The sequence below is a fragment of the Rhineura floridana genome, chromosome 2 (genome assembly GCF_030035675.1).
Source record: "Rhineura floridana isolate rRhiFlo1 chromosome 2, rRhiFlo1.hap2, whole genome shotgun sequence".
Classification (NCBI taxonomy): domain Eukaryota; kingdom Metazoa; phylum Chordata; class Lepidosauria; order Squamata; family Rhineuridae; genus Rhineura; species Rhineura floridana.
In genome coordinates this window covers 1226041-1250936 of record NC_084481.1, presented here as the reverse complement: position 1 = coordinate 1250936, position 24896 = coordinate 1226041, and the positions used below count along the sequence as shown (strand labels likewise).

The following is a 24896-nucleotide window of genomic DNA, read 5'->3' as shown; positions in this document are numbered from 1 at the left end:
CGAAGCTGACACCAAGCTCATCTTCCTGAATTTCTGTGCAGGGATATATATTTTTAATATAACGTGACTCCACCTCCCTTTTTATTCCTTTTGTTCTTTTTGAACAAGTTATATCCTTCAATTGCTGTATTCCAGTCATGGGAGTCATCCCACCAAGTTTCAATTATACCTATCAAGTCGTAATTACCCTCCTGTATTCGTCATGCTTGTTTCCCATGCTCTGCGCCTTAGTATACAGACATCGAAGACCATGTGATTTATGGCTTGGCTTCCTTACTCCATTTTTCTGAGGGCTGATGCTGGGCCCTATTAGAGCCGATCTCTCTGGTCCCACTATTGTGCACAAGCCTTCATCAGTCGCTACCACCAAGTTTACGTCTCCCTCCCCCTTAGGATTCAGTTTAAAGCCCTCCTGACGAACTTTTCCATGCTGTGGCGAAAAACATTCTTCCCAGTCCTTGTGAGATTCAACCCATCACTTGCCAGCAGTCCATCTTCCAGGAAGCACAGCCCATGGTCCCAGAATCCAAATCTCTCACGTCAGTACCACCTTCGTAGCCATTCATTCACACGGAGTATTTTTCTTTTCCTTTCTACTCCTCTTCTAAGTACTGGAAGGATGGATGAAAAAACTATCTAGGCCCCAAAGTCCTTGAGTTTCCTTCCCAGAGCTTCAAAGTCTGATGTGATTTCTTCATAGCTCTGTTTGGCAGTATCATTTGTTTCCACATGGATGAGGAGAAAGGGATACCTGTTGGTGGGCTTGATAAGTGATGGCAACCCTTCCATCCCATCTCTAATCCGTCCTCCTGGTGGACAGGATACCTGGCGAGTCCACGGATCTTCTCTGTATACTTGGGTTTTGATCCCATGCAGTAGGAAGTCTCCCACTACTATTCTCTTCTTGTTGTGGGGCGTGGTTTCATTGCCCCTGCTTGACTGAGCTTCAGCCTTTTGCTTGTTGTCGCACGGGGTCTCCTGTAATTCTTCCACCACAGGCTGTCCTCCAGTCTCATCCGTGAGTGATTGAAAGAGGTTCCATAGTTCCACTGGCGAAGGGTGTCTTCGGGCTCTTCTGCTCCTAACTGTCACCCTTTCCCACAGAGCTTCCTCCACTTAATTGTTCCTCTCCAAAGCAGTGTCCTCTTCTGCTACCACATGGTTGTTGTTCCACCTCCACTTCTCTTTGCAGCTGTTGTTCCAGCGTTCTCTCTAAGAACTCTACATCTTCTCTTATAGTCCTCAGTGTGGCCACCCGCTTGTTCCAGGCATCTCTTTTTCTTCCAACAGTGCCATGAGCTTGCACTTGTTGCATGTGTACACCATGTTCTTCTCAGGCAAGAAAACAAACATGGCACACACCTTGCAGGTCACAACCACTGGAGTATCCTTCCCGTTCACACTCTCTTCTACCTTTTGTTTCTTTTTAACTACTTATTTTGTCCTGTTCTACTTCAGGGTAAACGTGAGAGTCCCACTGGTATGCGGTGTGCTGTACAAGGAGAGTTAGTCATTATTATTTTTTAGGGACCTTTCCCTTGACCTTCCCTGTCCAGCTCCTTTGTCAAACTTGTTTGCTCTCCCTGTTCACTCACTCTCTGAAAGCTGGCTTGCTTGTATCTCCTCTCCTGTGGGCCAGCTGAGACAGCTTCTGCTGCTCTGCCTAGTTAGGAGTTTTACATCGATTATTGCATTGGCAAGAAATGCTTCAAATAGTAGAGACAGTTTATGGCAGGGGTTGCCATCCTTTTCGCGCCAGAGGGCTCATTTCAAATTTTGAGAGTGCTGGGGTCACCAGTCACAGAAAGGCTGACAAGGGGGCATAGCATAACACAATGTGGTTGCCATGGCGTAACACAAAATTAGAGAGTAGTTGTGGTGAAGCTTTTTCCCATAATTGTATTTCCATACTAGAAAAGGCTTAAACTGTTGAATATCTGCCTGCCATACAGCTGTTAAAAGGCAGAAGAACCCCATTTCCCCCCAATGCCAACTTAAACCAAAGCCTAGGCAGTCATCCTGTACCCACACCTGAAAGTGAGCCCATTAAACATAAAGAGCCTTACTTCTATATAAACATGTACACCATTGCACTGTAAGTTAACTATACAGCAAATTCTTAACGAGTCCCTGGTCTTTAGCTCCTGCAAAACAGTAGACATGCCGAAACCTCTTTGCAAATTTTTCATGTTTGCCCTTTGAGGGGAGAAGGATTCTTCAATATTTACCCATGCTTATTGTGTAGTAGGATTTGTATAAAATAACTTCTAGGCAGTATCTGATCTCAGGTGAACCCAACACAGGAAAGATGCATCCTGGTTGCTAGGGGAAAGCAGAGCTTGGAAAAGTTACTTTTTTGAACTACAACTCCCACCAGTCCAATCCAGTGGCCATGCTGGCTGGGGCTGATGGGAGTTGTAGTTTGAAAAAAAGTAACTTCCAAGCTCTGGAAAAGTAAGGGTTAAATTATGGAGAATCCAAGGACTAGGGGGAAAAGTGACGCAGGGAAAGTTCACTGAAAGGGGTGGGAGGGCAAAACAGGGATTCCTAGCGCCTGGCCTCCCGGCAACTCCCTGCTCTATCGCACCTCATTGCGCTTCACTCGTTAGTTGTTGCCTGTCAGCTTTATTAACAGCAGGAGCAGCTGGGCTGACGCATTTCCCATAAATCACTTAGAAGGGCCCCTGCACGTTTTGTTCCCGAGCTTTTGTTGTAGCAGCAGCAGCAGCAGTAGTAAGAGGGCTAGAGATTTATTTCGGGCCACCTGACGGGGTGTCACTGGATGCCTTTGGGGACTTCAGGCTGACCTCCCGCTTATGTGGAAAGTACCGCAAAGGGTATTAATTGCTGCATGTCCATTTTTTTGAGATCAGAAACCCAATCCGGACCATGTTTTTAATGAGACCTCACTGCAAGAAGCCAGACTCGGCTTGAAAGTGCTGCTCGGGCGGGGCTCGCGCCGTTTCTCTGGAGGTTCACCCTTCGGCAGGCGGGGCGCGCGGATGGCGAGGCGCAGGCGTGGCAAAGCGGCTGCCGGTGACGTCGGCCGGGCGTTGCAGAAGGGACCGCGGGAGCTGCTCCAGACGGCGCGGTGCCGCCCTCCCGAGCCGCGTGAGTATGGAGGCCCGGGGGAAGAGGGGAGGACGAGAGCGGGGCGTCGGCTGCTGCTAAGCCTCTGCTCCTCGCCTGGAAGAGCGCCCGTCCCATAAGCCCTTCCGTGGGGGGCTCGCTGTTGCAAGCAGCGCCAGGGGAGGCGCGCTCCTGCCCGCTCCTCGTGCTCTGCCGCCGCTTTCGTGCCTGCAGCCGGGCGGTGCTCGAGCGTGCGAAGGGGCAGGGTGGGAAAAGGGATCGCTCCTGGTCCGTCTTGCCGGCGAGCCCCATGCCGAGCACCCGAGGGCCTTCGCTCTCGCGGGACGAGGGCTGGACTGCAGCCGCTTAGCGCGAACCGCCGCTGGGCCTCCTGTCGGCTCGCTCGCCTGCCTTGTGCTCCTGCGCTGCCTCTGTGGCGGCGCCTTAAAGTGACCCTCGAGGCGCCCGACCCCAGCATGGAGGTGGATGGGTTGCTGCTCATTTCCGGAAGCAGCTGCACATGGCCGAAAAAGCGAGAGAGAATTTGCTCTTCGCGCCACAGAAAGCATGAGACTGGCTGGTCCGGTGGCTACGAATTAGGTCTGGCTTTATTGTCTGGTAGCCAGATGCGAAGTTCAGTCTATCCAAGCCCAGTGAACCTTAGAAAAGAGGCTTAATATTATCCCTTAAATGGCTTTCCTTACCACTTGAGTACTAAATAAAAATATTGGTGCTTTAACAGTCTTATAGTTGCAATTTGGTGTTTAGAAGTACATTACACTGTCAGTACAGCTTACTCCAAAGTAGTTATGCGTAGTATGCCAGTCTAGTATGGCAGCCATAATTAGTAACATCTGCACCTCTACCTATGGCTCTGTCCTGAGCAGCTTTTTAAAAAAGAAATAAGTTTCAAAGTTCCTGAGACAGTGCTGGCCTCAGGATTTTTGTTTTCTGCATTAATACCAAACTACAAAACGGGGATTGGTCTGATACTTTTTTCTCCCTTTCACTGGAAGCCACTTTCCAAAGATGCCCCTCACACCTCCATGGTTTCATAAAGATAATAGACAGTGGTTCTGAGAGTTCTTCAGCCAGTTCCTTCAATATTCTAGGATGCAGTTCATCAGGCCCTGGAGATTTGAACATGTGTAAAATAATTAAGTATTGCTTTGACCATTTGTCTAGCAATCTCAAGCTACAATCCTGCCCTTTCAACGTCATGTTTGCCAGGAGGATCATAGATCCTCTTTTGGGAGAAGACTGGGCTAAAGTAGGAATTGAGCACTTCTCTTTTCTTTGTCATCTATTATCATTTTGCCATCCTCAGTGAATCCTTTTTTATTTTCAGATGATCTCTATGCTTTTTGCAAAGCTGCATTGGCTGCTTCTGCTATTCTTCCACTTTTTTTCCTTTTTGGGATTGTTTGCAATTGTGCCTTTAGAATTTTTAAGAAACTCCCACCCATCTTGGGCTTCTTTTCTCATTAGGGTCGCTTGCCATGGAACCCTAATTGTCATTGTTCTGAGTTTATGAAAATTAGCTTTCCTGAAGTCCAGGATATGCGTATGGCTACACTCAGCTTTTGCTTCCTTTAAAATCAAGAACTCAAGTGTAACATGGTCACTTTCCCCCAGAGTTCCTGTAACTGCCACTTCATCCACTAAGGCTACAATCCAATACATATCTACTCAGATATAAGAGTATGTCCATCGGGTTCAGTGGGACTTACTCTTAGGTAAGTGTGTATTGGATTGTAGCCTAAGTCATCTGTATTGGTTAGAGTCAAGTCAAGGATAGCTGATCTTCTAGTTCCTTTCTCTGCTTTCTGTAGGAGAAAGTTATCAACAAGTTAGGAATTCAGTCCCTTTTCCTAGAAAAGACACAAGTTTTCTTACAGGAGATTTTTTTAAAAATACAGAATATTAAAAAATTAAAACAAGACAGAAATACAAAACAATATAAACAATATCTTAACCACACTACCCCTGCAGGTAAAATATGAGTGATAGCCAGCTAAAAAAGTCCTGAAAGTGGCTATCCCATGCCATCAAATGCCTGGGAGTAGAGGAACCTCTAGTGCCAAAAGATGACAATTGGCACCAGCCAGGTTTCGCTGGGGAGAGCATTCCACAGATGTGCCGCTATTGAAAAGGCCATCTCCTTTATCAATACCCTTTAAACCTCCCTTGGAGGAGGAATCTGGAGGCCATCCTCAGATGTTTACCTAAGGCAGAGGTGGGAAGCTCCTGCCAAGCCTCCTGTTTCAGCCCATGAGGTCATTTTCCCCAAGACATACCCACCTGGAACACACCTGGCATCATATATGATATTGGGGGCAGGTAGAGGTGAGGCTGCAGAAAGCAGGACTGAACTCCCCAGTGAGTTCCCACTGAAGCTGATGAGCATGGAGTTAATCCAGCTTGGGCCCTCTTTCATTCATGCATGATGACATCAGGTGACCGACATGTGGGTAGTTCTGCCCACCTGTCAGTGTTGGCCCATGGGGTTGAAGTGATAAAGATCTGGCCCACTGGGCCAAAAAAAATTCCCACCTCTGACATAAACATATCGGGAGGTTCAAGATGAGAGAGGTGCTTCATCAAGTTTTCAGTTTCCAAGCCATGTAAGACTTTATAGATTAACATCAGCACTTTGAATGCATAGACAGAATAGATGTGTTATGATGGGTTGCCATGGTCTGAATGATCCTGACTTTGGTGTTCAGTGCTATATCTTTGCATTTGAGAACCTTTTCCAGTTCTCTCAGAGCTGCCCTCCCCAGTCCTAGTCGTCTTCTGATTTCTTGACTAGACTTCCGCTTCCGGTTTTTGTCCGGTAAGATGCAGTTTTCTTAGTTCCTTCGTGAGCTGTTTCGATCATTTGTTTTTAACTTGATTTATTATGTTTTAGTGCCCTTAAACTTCTTCCTTATCAGAAAAGGAAAACACTGGACGCGAATGCCAACCTTTTAGTGCAATTAAATAAGATAGTACGGCATCTCCCTTTTTTCTCTGCTGAACCATAATTGTAAACTACGTACTACTAACTACAAATTCTTAAGAAAGGTTTTTCTTAACCTCCCAATCTGGAAAGAACTGTATTCCTAAACTCGACCAAAAAGGAAATCAGTCTCCGAAACCTCTCCTTTTAAGCTTTGTGTTTTTTATACTTTTATTACTTCTAATATAGCGTTGCTTCACTAACACTAACAACTTAATAACTTAACAAGAAGCAACTCTTAGCACTTGGAAACTTTTTATGGACACTTCAAAACCTAGTATGCGACAAACTAAAATCACAAACTTTTTTTCTTACTCTCATGACTCATCTCCTGAAACTTGGCTGTCCCCTTTAAAACCTCAACCAAACATTATGCCGTGTATCTCACATGACTGGACGATGGAACACATTCTTTCAGCTAAATCTTCCTTAAACTCTCTCACGGGTAAATCCCTGGCAGAGGAACTACAGGATGCAGGTTTTAATAATTCGCTGAATTCATCCAATGCAACAATTCCTTCCTCTTTCTTAACAATTGATTCCCTGCATTTAACTAAAGGGCTTATAACCCCGCCCTCTGAAATGAGAAAGGAACAGCCTATACCAGCACAGCCCAAAGGTCAGATAGAGCAGTCATTCTTGTTAGATGAACTGAAGCTTGTAAAATCCTATATCTTCGAAACAAATCAACTACTAACTACATTGGTGCAGGCATTCTGCTCTCTGACTTTACTACCTCAGGAAAATCAAAATGCCTTAGTACCCTCTCCGGGATTACAAAACCAAAAGAAAAAAGGGGGAAAAATATACAGTCCACAAATCAAACCAAGAAACTAAAAAATATTAAGAACCCTAAAACAGTCTCTACAAACAAGATGAACTATAAACCCTTGTTTAAATTGTTGGACTCTCAAAAGTCATCCCCTTTAAAACGAACACCTGTAAAGGATAAAAAAGAGAACTCTTATTATTTGAATTCCGTCAATACTGAAGAAATTTCTATGCCACGATTCCTTAATATTCAACCCGAACAAAATAGTCATCTTTTCCTGCCTACCTGTGACATACAACCATCCCTGCAATCAACTCAGGACCACTCAAATTGCAATTCATCATCTCCACTTAACCTAGTTCTGCAAACTGATAAAGTGGCAATTTCTTATAAGTCTATAGTAAATGAATGCCGCTACTCGCTTCCAAATATACCCTTTTTGGACTCTGTCATTGGCAAAGCTCTGGGTGTCACCAGATGCAGAAACTTTATAAGATCTATTAAAATCTTACCCTTCACTCCATATGAATGGCCTGTGATTATCACTTGTCATTCTTGTGATGTAGCTAACTGAATTCTGCAACTCAGACACCAGCTGGGTAAAATGGGTTTTTACGCCCAGAGATACTATGTAGATTCGTCTCTGCCTATTCCACTGGATTTACCTTATACCTATCCTCTGCCTTGCAGTGCCGCATCAGCTACTCATAATTCCAACTCAGCTGTGTATCCACCATCTCAACACGAATCTTCTCTCAATGTATCCAACTATTTGGATAAGAAGCTTTATTTACACACTCCAGGGTTGTTAGCACAAGCAATGGAACCCGAGGAAATTCATCTTGCGGAATTATATTCTACATTATCTGACCCTGAACGCGAGACCTTAATCAATAGGTTTCTGAATCTGATTCATCGCCTTAGAATGACGCCTCAGAACCAAAGTAAAACAGAAACATCTCCTCATATTAATGACTTAAAGCTGGTCCATCCAAGGACAAATCTCCCTGCCGGCTCTAAAATGATATCAAAGACAAACCCCTTTTTACACGATGCCGAAAAGTTGATAATCTCAAAACACTCATGCCAAAACTCATCCAATCTCTTGGCTGAAGAAAATAGAGTAACAGCTGCTTTAACTACATCTACTTGTAATCTAAGGCAACGCCTTTGTACAAAAAATGGAGTGATTTTTATGGACGACGCAGATACCTTAAACCAAATAACTGAGCTGAATTGACATCCCCATCAAACCGGCCATAACGCCTCCCCCATCTCTGCAGACGCATGTCTCTTACCCCCAACGACTTATAACTCTATTCATGCAAGTAATATGTTTATTTATTTATTTAATTAAGCTTATATACCGCCCGACTAGCAACAGCTCTCTGGGCGGTGAACATTAAAAATACAATAAAAATAACACAAAACTGTACACAAAACTGTACAGTCTAAAATCAAAATATAATAATTTACAATTAACAGGAATTAAAATGCCTCAGAGAAGAGAAAGGTTTTAACCTGGCGCTGAAAAGATGATAGTGTCGGTGCCAGGCGCACCTCCTCGGGGAGACCATTCCATAGTCCGGGGGCCACCACTGAGAAGGCCCTAGATCTTGTCACCACTCTCCGGGCTTCCCTATGAGTCGGAACCCGGAGGAGGGCCTTTGTAGTAGACCGTAGTGTACGGGCCGGTTCATATCGGGAGCGGCGTTCCGACAGATATCGTGGTCCCGTGCCGTATAAGGCTTTATAGGTAAGTACCAACACTTTGAATCTGGCCCGGAAGCATATTGGAAGCCAGTGCAAACGGGCTAGCACAGGTGTTATATGCTCAGACTGCTTAGTTCTTGTTAGCCGTCTGGCCGCCGCAGTTTGCACTAGCTGTAGCTTCCGAATCGTCTTCAAAGGTAACCCTACGTAAAGCGCATTGCAGTAGTCCAGACGCGAGGTTACCATAGCATGTACCACTGATGAGAGGTCCTCCTTACTCAGATAGGGACATAGCTGGGCTACCAACCGAAGTTGGTAGAACGCATTCCGGGCCATCGAGGCTACATGAGCCTCAAGTGTGAGGGAATAAATAAAGCTTTAAAATAAAGCTTTAAATAAATAAATAAATAAATGATAAATAAATAAATAAATAAATAAAGCTTTAAAAGTCCTTTCATGGAACATCGCTGGATGGAACGCCAAACTAAACGACCATGAATGGAGTATTTATCTTTCACGACATGACATCATTCTTCTTCAAGAATCTTGCATAACCTATAAACCATACCTAAATGGCTTCACCACTTTACATTTACCTGCTCAACCCCCATCGAAGGGCAGGGCGAAAGGAGGTATGGCGATCTTAATATCTACGTCCCTGGATGTACAAATTCTCCAACTGCAGTATATGGATCCTCTAGCGATGGCAGCACTATTATCCTTTGGCTCTTTATCTTTATTGCTTGTTAATGTATACATTCCCCCTACGTTGACCAATGCTGCTACAGAACAACGTTGGGAAGACCTAGACCAATATATACTAGACTTGGAAATGGCTCATCCACATGCCCATTTATTATTAATGGGCGATTTTAATGTGAGGATAGGCCCTAACAATCTCACCTTGTTCTCCTCCAATCTATGGCACGGCGAGGTCTGTGACCAATCTGCCTTTCCATTTGATAGAAAATCAAAAGACACAAAGATAAATATCGGGGGATTATGTCTAACCCGCTTCGTTATTTCTCACCATCTGACAATTTTAAATGGCCTCGAGAATCTAAATGATTGCGCCGAATATACATTTATATCCCAGCTGGGAAGCAGTGTAATCGACTATGCTCTGACATCTTCTACACTGCTTCCCTTGATAGATAGCTTTACAGTTGGCACGAAACTAAATAGTGATCACCTCCCTCTCAACCTTTCATGTTATACTTATGAGAGATTTTGCTTAAACGCTAGGCTTAATCTCTCTATAAGTCATCACACCTCTCAATATAAAAGATATTCATGGACTAACTCCTTAGTTTCAACAATAGAACCCTTTTTATATTCTCCAAAAATCATGGACATTAGGAGCCATTTAATGGATCTAGACTCCCATGAAGAAGCTCTTAAGCTGTACACGTTCTTAACCGACAAAATAGGAAACAAAATTAGCTCTGTGCCAGCAGGATCTAATGTAGCAAGACATAGGGGCCCCAAATGGTTTGACAAAGACTGTTTATTGCTCAAACGCCAATTACTGCAAATCTACTTAGATTACCGTCAGCAACAACTTAAACTCCTTTCTCCAGTTTACTATCAAATTAAACACAAATACAAAGCAACCCTAACATTAAAAAAATATATAGCGAAGAGAGAGGAGTGGAACAACCTTATTAGAGCGTCAAGAACTAAAAACGCCAAAGAGTTCTGGTTAATAATTACGAAAGCTTTCAGACCCTCGCGCCCAGTCTTATGTAACATTCCTGCGTCCATATGGGAAAGTTACTATACGACTCTATTTAATAACACCAACTTTAATATGAATAACACATTCAGATCTTTGGACCCCCATTTACTAACATCCTGGCCGCCAGTCAATCCAAATGAAATTATGGCACAAATTGCAGCCCTAAAATCTGGTAAAGCCCCAGGGTCCGATAATATTCCACCTGAACTCTTAAAAAACTTCTCTGAATGGTGGGCCCCTTTATTAGCAAAATTCTTTACTAGACTCAATGAATCTGGTCTTTTCCCGACCTCTTGGCAAGAAGCAATTGCTATCCCCATTTTTAAAAAAGGGGACAGAGAAGACCCAGCCAACTACAGGCCAATTAGTCATCTATCAACAATCGCCAAGTTATATGCGTCCTACCTGAAAGCAAAGCTTCAACAATGGATGGACGAACAGAATATACTTGGAAAGGAACAAGTAGGATTCAGAAAAGGTTCTTCTGGTCTTGACCATTGCTTGATCCTACAACATCTGGCCGAAAAGTACAGCAAACAGAAGGGAAATGGATTGTTCGCCACCTTTATTGATCTAAAGGCGGCGTTTGATTCAATCCCCCGGGACTTACTATGGTCAAAACTATCCAAAACCTCAATAGACAAAAGACTCCTGTTTTTGATATTCCAGCTACATCAACAAACCTCTGTGCGTATCCGCTGTGGAACAGAGGGAGGGTTATCAAAGCGTATTCCCACCAATAAAGGGGTAAGACAAGGTTGCGTACTTGCTCCGCTTTTTAATTTGTTTTTAAACGATCTGAAAGATTGCTGCCATTCCCCTAACTTTCACTCCCCTAAGATTGCAGATGAGAGATGTCCACTTTTACTTTATGCCGATGACGCTGTGATCCTCTCACTATCAAAAGTTGGCTTAAAGCTCATCTTAAGGGCCTTTATGTCTTATTGTTCTGAGAATTACTTAAATATTAATTTCGATAAAACCAAAATTTTAGTTTTTTCCAAGTGAGTAAGATCTCCGACTTGGATAGTGAATAACCACCCCATAGAACAAGTCAACTACTATAAATATTTGGGAATCAATTTCCACTATTCATTGAGCTGGTCTTTCCACATAAAACTGATGATAAGACGAACTAAGAACTCTCTGAACAGCTTGATTCGGTTTTTCTACTTTAAAGGAGGTCATTTTATCCCTGCGATCTTACATATATTTAAAAATAAGTTTATTTCACAAATATTATATGGCGTCCCAATTTGGATTCATTCCTGGGCCCCCCTAGTAGAAACCATCCTTTCCTCCTTCCTTAGGCGTTTGCTTGGTGTCCCCAGGTGCGTGCCCGCGGCGGCACTGAGATTAAATTGTGGATTTCTGTCAATGGAATCCCAGGCTTGGCTGACACCGTCAATTACTGGGTCAAAATCTCAACTGACTCTTCATCTGCCCTGACTTACTTGATATGGAATGATAATTGGTCCTCTAAATGGAATCTTAAATTGGAAGCGAAACTATCAAAAATGGGTCTTTCGAGAGATTATTTAATATCATACTCTCCAAAGGATATACTAGCAATGTTACGATCAAGAATTAAAGACATTGATTATCAGATATCAATTTCCCTAGCGTCCAAAAGATGCTCCCCATTACACTTGAATATTAATCTCCCCCCAGAAAAGATAACTACGTATTTAGATCATCTTATGTCTCCCAAACTCCGTTTAGCGTTTTCCAAAGCAAGATTCAACTCCTTACACTCTGCAATCTTGGAAGGGAGATTTAAGGGGATCCCCTATGAACAGTGCATATGCCCATGTGGCTCAGATATCGAAACCCTTTCACATAGTTTTCTCCATTGCCCAATGTATTCCCAACTCCGTTCCAAATATCTTAAGGAACTATTGTTAAAGATCTCCAACAAGTCCCCTGTAGCGTCTGTTGCCTTTTTACTTTCGGGCTCTGACAAACAAACTATCTTCCAAGTGGCTAAGTTCATTTATGCTGCCCAGCAGATACATATTGCTTACTCCTATATTTAACTTGAGCCTTTAACATGTATCCCTATGTTTTCTTTCTTTTTGTTATGGGTCTAAGACTGTAAATAAAGATTGATTGATTGATTTCTTGACTATTGTCTCCATTTTGGTTAATGACTCTGCCGAGGTATTGATAATCCTTGACAAGTTCAGTGTCCAAAAATCCATGTGCACTTTTTGTTAATGTTGCTGTTTGTTGAAGAAGAAAACTAACCAGAAGGATAAACAATCTTATTAGAACAATTTCAAAGCCTGTTTGGTGGTGGTGACTCTGGCACATCATGACAAAAATACCATGATTAATTGCACAGTTGGAGCAGGTTCATCTCCTGAATGACTTCACAAGTTCATTCTGCCTTAGTACTAAAATGACCAAATTATCATCCCATGTTTTGATGAAAATGAATCTGAAAACAATTTAGAATAATTGCTTAGTATGTACCTACTTTCTAATGAAACCTACATCTCTGCATGTGTATTAAGGTTATATTAAACGATAACGTACGTCTACTAAAAATGATTTCATAGAATTTTACTCACTAGTGATTTAAATAATTAAAACTGAATCCTTCAGATGAGCTATTTAAATCAATTTGATTTAAATCAAATCAATTCTGGCCTCAAGTGACAGTAATGGATCCCCAAGCTATGTGCCTGCTCCTTCAGGGGAGTGCAACCCCATCCAGAACAGGTTAAGTGAGTTAAGCAGCGACCAACTTTGGCAGCAGTACAAGGAGGCAAGGGCAGGCTACTGTGCCCTTTCCCTTAGAAACCTAACCAATCCCAAGCCCCCAAGTAAACTAACTCAACAAATTACAAAAGCAAATGTGCAGGGAGAGTTCTAGCAGGGGCCTGGGGGCTTTCCAGTATATTTCACAGAAAGTTGCCTGTGTAACTTTCATAGATGTGTACTTGGTACACTGAGTTCCTAACCATCAGGGAACAAGTTCATTCCATTGAGACAAGGTGGCTGACTTAGGGACGCTGCAAGAGGTTTGTAGATGAGGCCTTTGGGGATGCGATAGCTGTGTCTTTCCTGCTGTCTTGAAGAATAAGGGTCTGAGGGAAAGAGGCTGTCACTCTGAGGAAGAGGGAAATGATCCATTAGAAGAAGGGATCCTTTCCTTGGGGGAAAAGCAGTTATCCTATTGTGCTAAGCATATTTATCTGGTTGGGGGGGTGCAGGGGAATCCTGGTAGCTGGTGATTCAGTCATTCAGAACATAGATAGCTCTGTGTGTGGTAACAGGGCAGACCACATAGTGACTTGCCTGCCTGTGCTAAGGTTGCTCATGTTGCGAGTTATCTAGGAAGTGTTGAGAAGGAATGATTGGTCGTAGTGCATGTTGGCGTAGGGAAATGTTGTGAGAAAGCAAAATTTAGATTGCTGGATAGGAGGTTGAAAGCCAGAACCTTCGAGACTGCCTTCCCTGAAATATTGGTTCCATGTACAGGGCCAGCTTGACCTGCATAGCTGTGTAGTTTCAACACATGGATGAGACTGTGGTGTTTGGAGGAGGAGTTTGGATTTGTCAGGTGCTGCAGAACATTTTGGGACAAGCCTGACCTGTACAAAAGGGATTGGCTCTACTTGAATCAGAGTGGAACCAGACCACTGGCATTTAAAATTGAAAAGATGGCGGAGCAGCTTTTAACCCGTCTTTGGGGGTTCCACAAACTATGTCAGGAAAACTATGGTGGAGTTGGGCACAATGAATAAGCATATAGGCAGATGGAAGAGGTTTAATGTGAGCATTATGGAAAGGAAGTGGAAAGGAAAATTCCTTCAAGCTAATACAACTCAGAGCAAAGACCCTGCCTGTTGAAGGGTGTGTGGGGAGCCAGGTACATTCTTCCGTATGTGGTGGATGTACTCTGTGATTCACGACTTCTGGGAAAATGTTTTCTATGAGATAGGACTCATCAGTGAACAGAAATGGACCCCTGACCTCCTTATGGCCTTCTTTTCAATCTTCACTGTACAGTATTTTTTAAAGATTTATTAATAGCTCTCTTTATTGTGGCCCACATTGTAGTAGCACGAAAATTGGGTAAAAAATGTAATCTAACCGAAGAGTGGTATAACCAGACTTGGAAAGTAGTATTAATGGAGAAGCTTACTAAGCTATTAAGAAAACAGAGAGACCCCACTAAAATACGCATTCCATGAAAAATGATTTACTTTTGTTAGATTTGTAGTAGTCAAGGAGCACGATTGGCACCCTTCTTCGAAACATGCCTCCTTGTGGAAAGATGTCTTAGGATGAACCTCTTGTATTTTTAAAGTTATTTTAACTTCCTGGCCTTCAGTAACATAACAAACTTTATTGCAACGTATAGCCATAGGCCTTGTGCACAAATATTTACAGACATTGTTGAGTTCATATCATAATAGGGATCATAAAAGTATATGCCGATGTAGAGGAGTCTTTGACAAAGGCCTGTCTCAATTTTTGCGCGGCCAACGCAAAGTTAGCAACTGCAAGGGTCACTGATTTAAAATTATCGGATAAAAGCATGCAGGCCTTCTCTCTATCAGAGCAGGGCGCTAAAAAATCTAAAAAATATGTCAAATTTTTTTTCCTGGGTTCATCATAGAGTGGGCAGTAGAAAAGATAATGAACTAACTCCTCTATTGCTTTGCAGCCATATATGCATTGACATTGAGCAGCTGGAGTGCCCCTATATCGGCCTTCTGAATAGGCTATAGGCATGGTTTGGAAGCGAGGGCTGTGAAAGCTCTTCTAATGATGGCTCTATCGACTACATGAAGATAATCAGACAAAAAATGGTTAAGTCTGAAATAGGGATACCAAGGTGAAAACGGAGCTGTCACTATGGTCATCCGGTCTTGGCTTGCATCGCTATGAAAAATCCAGTTCCGGAGGGCGGCTCTGCTTAGCTCAGTCAGTTTGGCCTGAGATAGATCATATTTTGAGAATAATGCCTGGCATTCAGTTGCCCATCCACCGGACTGCATTTGTTCATGCCAGCACTGTTTGACCAGGGCTGCATCATTCATATTATAGATTCTAAGCCAGTAACGTATACAGGTTAGATCGGTGCGTGCAGCCATTGAGGGTAAACCTAACTCCGCTCTAAGATGGGCGGATGGGGTCCCTGTTGGGAGGCCTAACATTTGTCTCATGAACGCATTTTGCGTGGGCTCTAAGATGGTTCTAGCTCTTAATCCCCACAGTTCTGCTCCGTATAGAATTTTTGGGAGTATTTTAGATTTTAGTATTTTAATCATGGGGAGGATGAGTTGTCCTCCTTGAGTAAAAAAAAACCTTTTGGCTATCCCCAAGGCTTGGGCGCTGGCTAAGTTTATTGCCTTTAGCTGCGGGGCCCAAGAAAGTCTGTTAGAGAAGTGGATGCCGAGGTATTTGAAAGTAGTGACCTGCTCAATAGGGGCCCCATTTAGTAGCCAGCTGTTATTGGCCTTCATGAATTTGCCACATACCATGATTTTGGACTTAGTTTGATTTATCCTTAAATTCTGGGAGTGGCAATATTCTTCTAGCTTTAGAATCATTCTTTTGAGGCCAATTTTAGTAAGAGAAAATAGGGCTGCGTCATCGGCATATAAAAGAATGGAGATCTTTTTGGTGCCTATAGAAGGGGGGAAGAAGGAGGGCGATGAGAGTGTCTCGACGATGACGTTTTAAAAAAAATTAAAAAGGGAGCTAATAAGCAACCTTGCTTCACCCCACTATGGACTGGGACTTTAGATGACAGTGTACCCTTATTATCTAGGTGCACCTGCATCACGTTAGATTGGTGGAGGGCTCTGATCAGCCATAGCAGCCTTTGATCGATATTTGTTCGGGCCAGTTTCTGCCAAAGAAGCCCTCTATCGACTGTATCAAAGGCCGCGGAAAAATCCACGAAAGCAATATATAGGGATGGCCATATTTTAGATCTTGTCTTGCTTATTAAGTGGTGTAAAATATAAAGGCCTGGTCAATAGTGCTTTTGTTGGGTCTGAAACCTGCCTGTTCTTCATGAATTATCAAATTCGATTGTTCCCACTCATTTAGTTTATTGAAAAGGAAACGCCTGTAGAGTTTCGAAGATACATCTAAAAGGCTAATGGGGCGATAGTTAGATGGCTTCATAGGATCTCCTTTTTTAAAAATAGGAACTACTATGCTGGATAGCCAGCCCTGTGGAATATTACCCGTATTATTTATGTGGGTAAATAGAGCTGCAAGAAGCGGGGCCCACCATGATATATCCTGGAGGAAAAAATCGGGAGGTAACAAGTCCTCACCTGGAGCTTTCCCCGCTTTCAAGGAGGATACTAGCGTTTTGATTTCTTCGGTAGAAACTGGTGGCCAAAGCGGGAGGTCTTTCAGCATTTCAGGGATGTCTACTGCTTTAGGAGGATGGAAGCTACCAAAAATTGAGCTGAAGTGTGTTGTCCATTCCTTCTGCATTATAGGGGGCATCGAAGTATAGCTTCCTGGGTCGAATTTCCCCTGTAGACAGCTCCAGAAGGCTGCCTCATTTCTCTCTCGGGCTGCATTGTCCAGGGCCTTCCAGTTTGCCTGGTAATAGGATTGTTTCTTGTTTTTAAGCAATGTTTTGTAGGCTCTTCTTTGTATTATCAGCTGTTGGAAATTATCAGAATGATTGTTTGCACGAAATATTTTTATTTGCTTGATGAGTTGTTTCTTTGAGAGCCTACATTCTTTGTCAAAGCAGGATCTTGGGTAAGTTGGGACCGAAGCCATCGTTAGGGCTGTAATCCTAGGTCTGAGCTGGTCAATTAAAGATTCGTAAGCACTGAGGCTAATTAAAGGGTTTGCTATTATTAGCTGGCGTAAATCTGAGAATGACTTTGTTTCTAATAGGCAATGAGCCTTTGTTCCTATCGCTGTTGACCATTTCAGGCGTTTGTACCTATGTAAGGGGTTCATCACTGGAATTCTATTGCTAGTTGGTCTTCTATAGAAGGAGGGTAGAAAGGTCAGCCTTAAAGGAAGGTGATCACTTTCTGGTCTCGCTAGAATGTTAAGATCTTTAATCTTGTTTATTAGGGGCAGAGTGCCTAAGAAATAATCGACTAAGCTGGCCCCCAGTACTGAAATGTAAGTAGAGGAACCTTCGGAAGAATCCAAAGGGGAGCCATTTAAGCAGAACAGAGCAAATTTTTGAATGGTTTGAATAAGGGCTAAACCATTTTTGTTGACTACCCGATCGCTGACAGTCCTGATCGATAGTGGGGTATCTACCGACTTCCGGGAAGGGTGACTTAGCCTGTGCCTGCTTTTGAGACGGGCTCCTGCCTCAAAAGAAGCTTATTCAGATATATCAGTCAGATTTTTTCTTTTTTTGACTGATTAAACTTCTCCCGGGTAGGGAGAAACGAAGAGATTAACCTCAAAGCCTATTTTTGTTGGGACGACCAGATCTCATTAATTTATGGGACGAGGTCCAGCCGACGAAGGTGGGACGGATTTTTAACAACAAGCTCTATCTGGAAAAGCGAACGTTCATCTTATCTTCTAAGAGAGAACGCACTAACAGGCAAGCACCCTTCTTTCTATATTTTTCTTTTACTTGACTTAAATTGTTGCTGTTTAAAAGAGATTTGCCAGATTGATCGGTTTTTGACATCTCACTGGGGAGCCATAACTTCTCTCTGCTACTCACTAATTAATAGCTTATCTCTGTTTTTGTTGCAAAAAGCTGTCCTGGATTTGCATTCTAAAGATATACACAGAAGAGGGATTTCTATTCCAGATTTTTATTTTGAAGAATATTATATTGTCTGAGACTACTCTCCTTTTGGTCTATTTTATTTTGACGAATCTGTTTTCTGACGACCGCCATTAATTGTTTCGATCCTGGGAACTGCATTTTGTTTACTTAAGCATGGAGAGATAAGGCTGTCTGCTCTGTTTATACTGTGATGTCACCAAGTTTGGAGTATTAACCCAATTGTTGCTGAAATAAGAAGTGGTTTTCCTATATTTTTTTTTTAAAATGGCAATTAAGAAAGTGGCTGAGAAGCTGGAAATAACTATGTTTCAGAAAATAATGGATGAGATTGAGATAACGAAACAAAACCTGCGACAGGGTTGTAAGGAGCTGAAAATTGAATTGAGTAAAATGAAGCAGGAGATTAAAGATATAGGGGTCCCTGTGAGAGAGGTGACCCTGGAAGGGGTCCCTGTGAGAGAGGAGACCCCGGAGATTGGAACAAACGTGGAACAGGAAAAAGATTTGGAGTCTATGGACTTTAGAAACAAAATTTATTGTTTGGAGACACAGGAGATTAAAGACATAGGGGTCCTTGTGAGAGAGGATACCCTGGAGACTGGAACAGGGGTCCCTGTGAGAGAGGAGACCCTGGAGACTGGAACAGGGGTCCCTGTGAGAGAGGAGATCCCGGAGATTGGAACAAACGTGGAACAGGAACAAGATTTGGAGTCTATGGACTTTAGAAATAAAATCTATTGTTTGGAACTCAATGTTATCTCTGAAGAAATTAATGAAGATTCTAGAGATAAAGTTATCAATGGCATGGATAATCTTCTGGACTGGAATGATGTGATGGAGCCCAATATAGAGAAAATCTATGGAATTAACTGCAGCCATGTGACAATGGAAAAACTTTCAAGAGATGACCCAGTGTATTTTGAAAAAAAGAACAGAGATATGATTTTACAGCAGTATTTCAGCAACCTATTCAGAATGGATGGCAAGAAAATATTTGGGATAGAGGTAATTCCCATCAGACTCTTACTATATGACTATGGCTTTGACAGCAAGATTATTATGGAATACTGATAATGGAAGATTGGATACTGAAATTATTGGACTTAACAAGACTACTGAAGATGGAAGATGGAAAATGGAACTAATAGGGATAATAGAACAATGGCTACTGAAATTACTGAACCTAACAGATTCTGATGTGATGGATTAATTGAAATGTTTATTTTGACTATGGTTATGACAATAAGATTATCATAATTAGTAATGAGATGGATTAATCGATATGCTTATTTGGAAAAAAAAATTGATAGATATATTTCTTAAAGAATTGAAACCTCTCTTTGACTTTTTGTGGAAAGAATAAAGTAATGTTTATGAGATTTGATGATTAAGTAAGATAACTACTGGAGGAAAGTGATTTTATAATATGACTTAAGAGACAGGATTGTTATATATTATAGACTTATAACTGATTTGATCTTTGACAAATGGGAAGTCAATATTTTACTCTTTATTTTTTATTTTTGTTTTTTTTTTCTTTTTTTCTTTTTGTTTAACTATTTTTGATTTTGTTTTTTGTCTTTGAATGTTTTATGATTTTGTCTTGTATGTTTTATGAAAATCTGAATAAAAATTATTGAAAAAAAAAAAAGATAGTGGGGTATCTACCAGGGGTTTATTATAAATGTCATCTCCATTGGGGGAATATAATCCCATCCTGGCATTAAAATCCCCGCCTAAGAGAAGCTCATAGGTTGGGAATCTAGTTTGGAAAGCTTCTAGATAGGATTCTAAAAGCGGCCAGGGCGTTTTGTATAAAGTTGAATTTGCTGGAGGAATATAAATATTTATGCCTATAAAAGGAGGGAGGCCAGGAATTCTCAGGCCCAGAGCTAACATAAAATCCGGGGTCTTAATTTTAAGGTCTATTATATGGCCATTAAGATGAGAAGCGACCAATATGGCCAGGCCCCCTCTGCCTCTGCCTTTGGATGCGGTTTTGGTAGCTGGGTTCAGCCATGTGTTATAGCCCCTGAGTTCAATGAGCTCTCCAGGCATTAGCCATGTTTCCTGTAGGAAAATGATCTCAAATGATTGCAAAAACTGCATTAGCTCCATATCTGGTGTCTTGCTTTTCCAACCAGCTATGTTCCATGATAGTATGGAAAGAAAGGGGACTTTTGACTTGGCACGTGATGGATAAAGGCCTGCCTGGGGTCTAGTTTTGAACGGTGGCCCATTTAGCTTGGCTGTGGTATTTGGCTGAGATCACGGGTATGGGGTGATAATATTTATTTCTGGGGTTAGCGTGCTAACGTTAGAAATTACTCCAGAGACTTGAATTGTTTTGAGAGAGGAATTTGGTTTTTCTTTCCGGCTTCCTGGCGGGGAGCCCAGTTCTTCTGGGTACAATAGACACATCTCTAGCCAAGAAGAGCTGGTTGCTTGCTTGGCTACGCTTGGGATCGGATCGTAATGTTGGGATCTGAGAGGCTCCCATCTTTTAGTAAAAGGTATAGGTTCATTGTTGATGATTGGTACTGAAGGTTTAGAGGAAGAGTGATTTACCGTGGTACTAGGGGGAAATTTGTTGAGATTGTCTGGGTCTGAGGGAGGACAATGGGGTGTACTAGCTCTGTTTGCTTCAGAACTTCTCTTTGTTAAACTTTGAATAAGATGTGTCAATCTTTTAATAATTCCTTCTTGTTCTGATTTAGGTAGGTGGTCATAAGACTCCATAAGGAGAAGTTCCTCAGGGTCTAGGTTTTCCTGCCCATAGGGCGGTGATAGATCTTGAGGTAGGGAATTATTGGAGATAAGGTGTTCCTGATGCCTCTGTCTATTTGGGGTTGTCAGGGGTCGGAATTTCTCTTTCTTAGGTTGTGAAGAGAGCTGGTTAAAAAGCGGGAAGGGAAGGGTCTTATTAATAAAATGTCTTTGAATCTGAATACCCCAGGTGCGAAAATTTTCCTTAATTTTATAAATCCGTTTGGCAATATATGTCGATTGAAAAGTGAAAATAACGCGTCTTTCAAAGGCGTACGAGTAGAAATGAGTCACGTGTTTAACGCAGTTCTTGGATGGAATATTCAGAACGTAAAGTCTAAGGCAGGATTCAAAATGTTGTTTTAGTGAAGTGTCTAGCCGTTGCTCCGGTGACGTGTGTGAAAAAGTGATTGCTAGTTTGTCTCTCGCCAGTTGTAGATTCCAGTTCGAAACGATGTAGTGCCTATCCCAGAAATTGTGAGTGTCAGGAGGTATGGTTGTATCAGGAACACTAGATCCATTGCCTGTGATTTCTAAGCTAAGCTCTGTTGTAGGCTTGGCTTTCCCAGGAGGGGGACTTAGCTTAGCTCTTGTGGATGATTTTATTTTGCAGTCATACTTCTGATTTTGGAGAATTTTTGTTGGGGCTTCTAGTAAATAAGGATGTAAAGTTCATTTTTCTTGTTGAAGCAGGCTTGAAGTTCTTTATATTCTTCGGTTTTTTCATTTTCTTTGCTCTTTGAGTAGCCAATTGCGATGTTTTTGTGCTTTTGACTTTTGATAAGGGCTTCTGTGTTGAACGTTCCCTGATTTTTTTTATTTACTCCTTGAATGGGATCAGGGAGATCTGCTTCCTCTATCAAAAGAGGTCCCAGAGACTTAATCAAGGTAATTAATAGGCTGTTTCAGCAAGAAAGGCTTTTATCGAGTTCAGTTCGTCTGTTACAGCCATGCCCCAGCCTAGCGACGGGAGGTTCAGTCCTATCATATTGTGATGAATTGAAGATTTATTTGGGGGATGGTTCTCCAAAAGTGAGGTCCTGGATTCCTGTGATTCATTTAGAGCGTCTATAATTAGTATGTCTGTGGGAATTTCCTCTTCCCTCTGGGTTTGGTTGCAATTAAAATTGAAGCCCGCATCCTGTAGTTCCTCGGCTAGGCTTTTGGTATGTGTATCCTCCTTAAGTGGATTAATAGATAGTTGTTGATCTAGAGACCACTCATGAGCATTTATCGGCTGGGAGTGGTCGTTTAAACTGCATGTTGGTACAAGGGGGGGATGAAGAGTAGTTGAGTTCGGTGGGAAGAATTGGGTTATCTTAGCTTGAGATACTCCAGGTGAGGTTTTTCTTTCACCCAGGGAAATGCCCAGCTCCTGACATTTTTTTCTTGTGAAGATCATTATATAATCACCTATGCGAGCCTTAAGATGAACAGGTGTAACGGAGTTCAATTCTTTTGGCAGTAAAGTTAAGCACTCAGGTATGTGGATAGACCTATATATTTTGTTAAAGTGAGCTCTGTTGTTTAAAGCCCAGCTGCATTTCGTTTATTCTGGGTCTGTGAGTCATAGGTTTCCTGTTTGGCAAGCGCTCTGCTTATGGAGTCAGCTTGTTATCTTGATTACGACAGTCCTTGAGCTGGAGAATAGTTTTTACAGTATTTGGGTGTCTGCCCAGACTTTGGGCTTCACACTAACTCTTCTGCCTTGAAGCTAGTAGAGTTAGGAGAATTGTAATTTATAAACTAAGGGAGCTGAGATGGTAAGGTGAAAAAGAAAGCGTCTTACTGAGGCCGGAACCGGAAGCCATCCCTCTGGCCTTCAGTACTTCCAATCCTTTTACCTACCTACCTTTTCACCCAGTGTTGTCTGATGTGAAACATGTGAAAGGCAATTTTTCATTGTTTCATGTTGTGTGATGCAACACATGTGAATGAAGATTTTGTTGTCATTAAATAAATGTAAATGTACTGCTTTAAAGTCGATTCTGACTTATGGCAACCCTCTGAATAGGTTTTCATGAGGCTGAGAGGCAATGACTGGCCCAAGGTCACCCAGTGAGCTTCATGGCTAGGTGGGGATTCAAACCCTGGTCTCCCAGGTCATAGTCCATCATTACATACCCTGAATTACTTTATCAGTCTAAAGCTCCATTCTAGTTTATTTTGTTGGATTTTTCCTTTATCCTTTCTCATGTTTAATTTCCCTTTTCCTTGTTGTATTATGTTTTTTGTTTTCTGTATTGTAAAAGTTATAATAAAAATAGTATTTTTATGAAGAGAACTGGGCTCCCAAGATGTATGTGTGATGGAGAAATTTTTATTTTCTCCTGGGGGATCTTTGCTGGGGGTCCTTTAAGTAATCAATGACGCAGGCTTAGAGCAAAAAGGTAGGCCTTTATTAACTTACAAGCATATGCAAGGTCAGTCCCCCAGAACACATCCAGGAAGTATCCAGGAGGGACTGCAAAGAGGTACAGTCTATACAGATCCTTTATAGCTTATTGAATACACATGTGACATTAGTTTACCAATCCCCTAAGTTCTTCGTAACAGTTCTTCCCTCTTGAAATAATAGTTTTATTACAATGAATTCATGTATATTCATGGTTTTTACAGATACTTGCCATCACTGTCTTGTTGTCTTCCCAGATTGATGTTTATTTGTCCCCCTGACTGATATTACCATTATTCTGCTGTCACTTGATACTGATGATTTTGTACCAGTTTGAAACCAATATAATAATAATAATAAATTTTATTTCTGAGTCGCCTATCTGGCCGAGTCAACGGCCACTCTAGGCAACGTACATAAATAGAATGAATACAACATATAACCAACTTTAGTCAAATAATCTAAAAACCATCCAACTATAACAAGATAAAACTAATCCCCGGAGATCCTGTAGGCCTGCCTGAATAGCCAGGTCTTTAAGGCTCGGCGGAAACCTACCAGGGAGGGGGCATGGCGAAGATCATATGGCAGGGAATTCCAGAGGGTGGGAGCCACAATCGAAAAAGCCCTCTATGTTCTTTCATGGCATCAGTCAAGTTGGCCAGAAACATGTCTTAGGACATTTCAGCCTGTTCCTTAGACAATACAATGATGCAAAGCCAACTTTTGGGTCCCCTTAGAATGACTGGAAATTTCTATATGAAGTTACTATTGAGAAAGATTAATTTTAAATCACCATATAATAGCTGAAAACCCCATAATATAAAAATGATTTGGGAAGACAGTAAAAGAAAAGGGGAAAATCTGAGCCAGCCACTCTCCATTAAACACAGAGGGGTGAAGGAGGTGGCCCGTGTGTACATTACATTTATGGAATAAAATTATACACATCATGCTATCATAAAAAATCAGTATCTCATTTCCACCTTGATTTCTATTATAAAGACTTACGAAAGACTTATAAAGATTTCTATTATAAGGTTATAAAGACTTTTCCCATACGAAACCAGGACTCTAATCATCTGCTTTCCCAAGATCAAATAGTAAAAAAAAAAATTAATGAATAGATTGCACGCATTGGCTTAGCAATGCCAAATTAATGATCTGCGGTCATGCTTTAGCCATTCTTGGCACAGAGAGATGCTCAGGAATTTGCAGCAAAGTGAGCTTGCCTTCTGCTTCTCTACACAGTGGCCTGCTTTTAATGCCTGTTGTGTGTGAATAGAAAGAAATCCATTTTTCCTTCATAATTTTCGAGGGGCCTATTGCTTGGGGCCAGGGTGCTTAAGGGGTCCTTAGCCATCATGTGTGGGATTTCACGTGTATGGCATATTGCTTTCCTGCTTGCCTTTCTCCTTGTCCAATGTATTTGTTATCTATTAGTATATTTATAACTATTTCAGACTCTGCTCAGATATTCTGTGGTTGCAGTTAAGATTTTGATTTGTGGGTTTTTTTTCTTATTGTATATCTTGTAGACCATCTCCTTCACTGGCTGGAATCCAGACTTCGCTCCTGCCAGTAGCGGTATCCTCTAAGTGGAGTTCTGCTCAGGGGATGCTCTCACCAGCAGAAGGCAGGGAGAGATTTTGACTGTTGATTTTACCCTGCAGCTCTTTGTGC

The 24896-nt window shown here is 41.9% G+C and overlaps 1 protein-coding gene across 1 annotated transcript in view; it reads left to right on the top strand.

Annotated features, from left to right (window-relative positions):
* Nucleotides 1–24896, top strand: part of SETDB2 (SET domain bifurcated histone lysine methyltransferase 2) — a 130886-nt gene that overhangs the window by 66486 nt on the left and 39504 nt on the right. The window contains exon 15 of the mRNA XM_061607501.1: nt 2874–3111. Coding sequence (XP_061463485.1) covers nt 2874–3111 — 238 coding nt within the window. The remainder of the gene's footprint in view (nt 1–2873; nt 3112–24896) is intronic.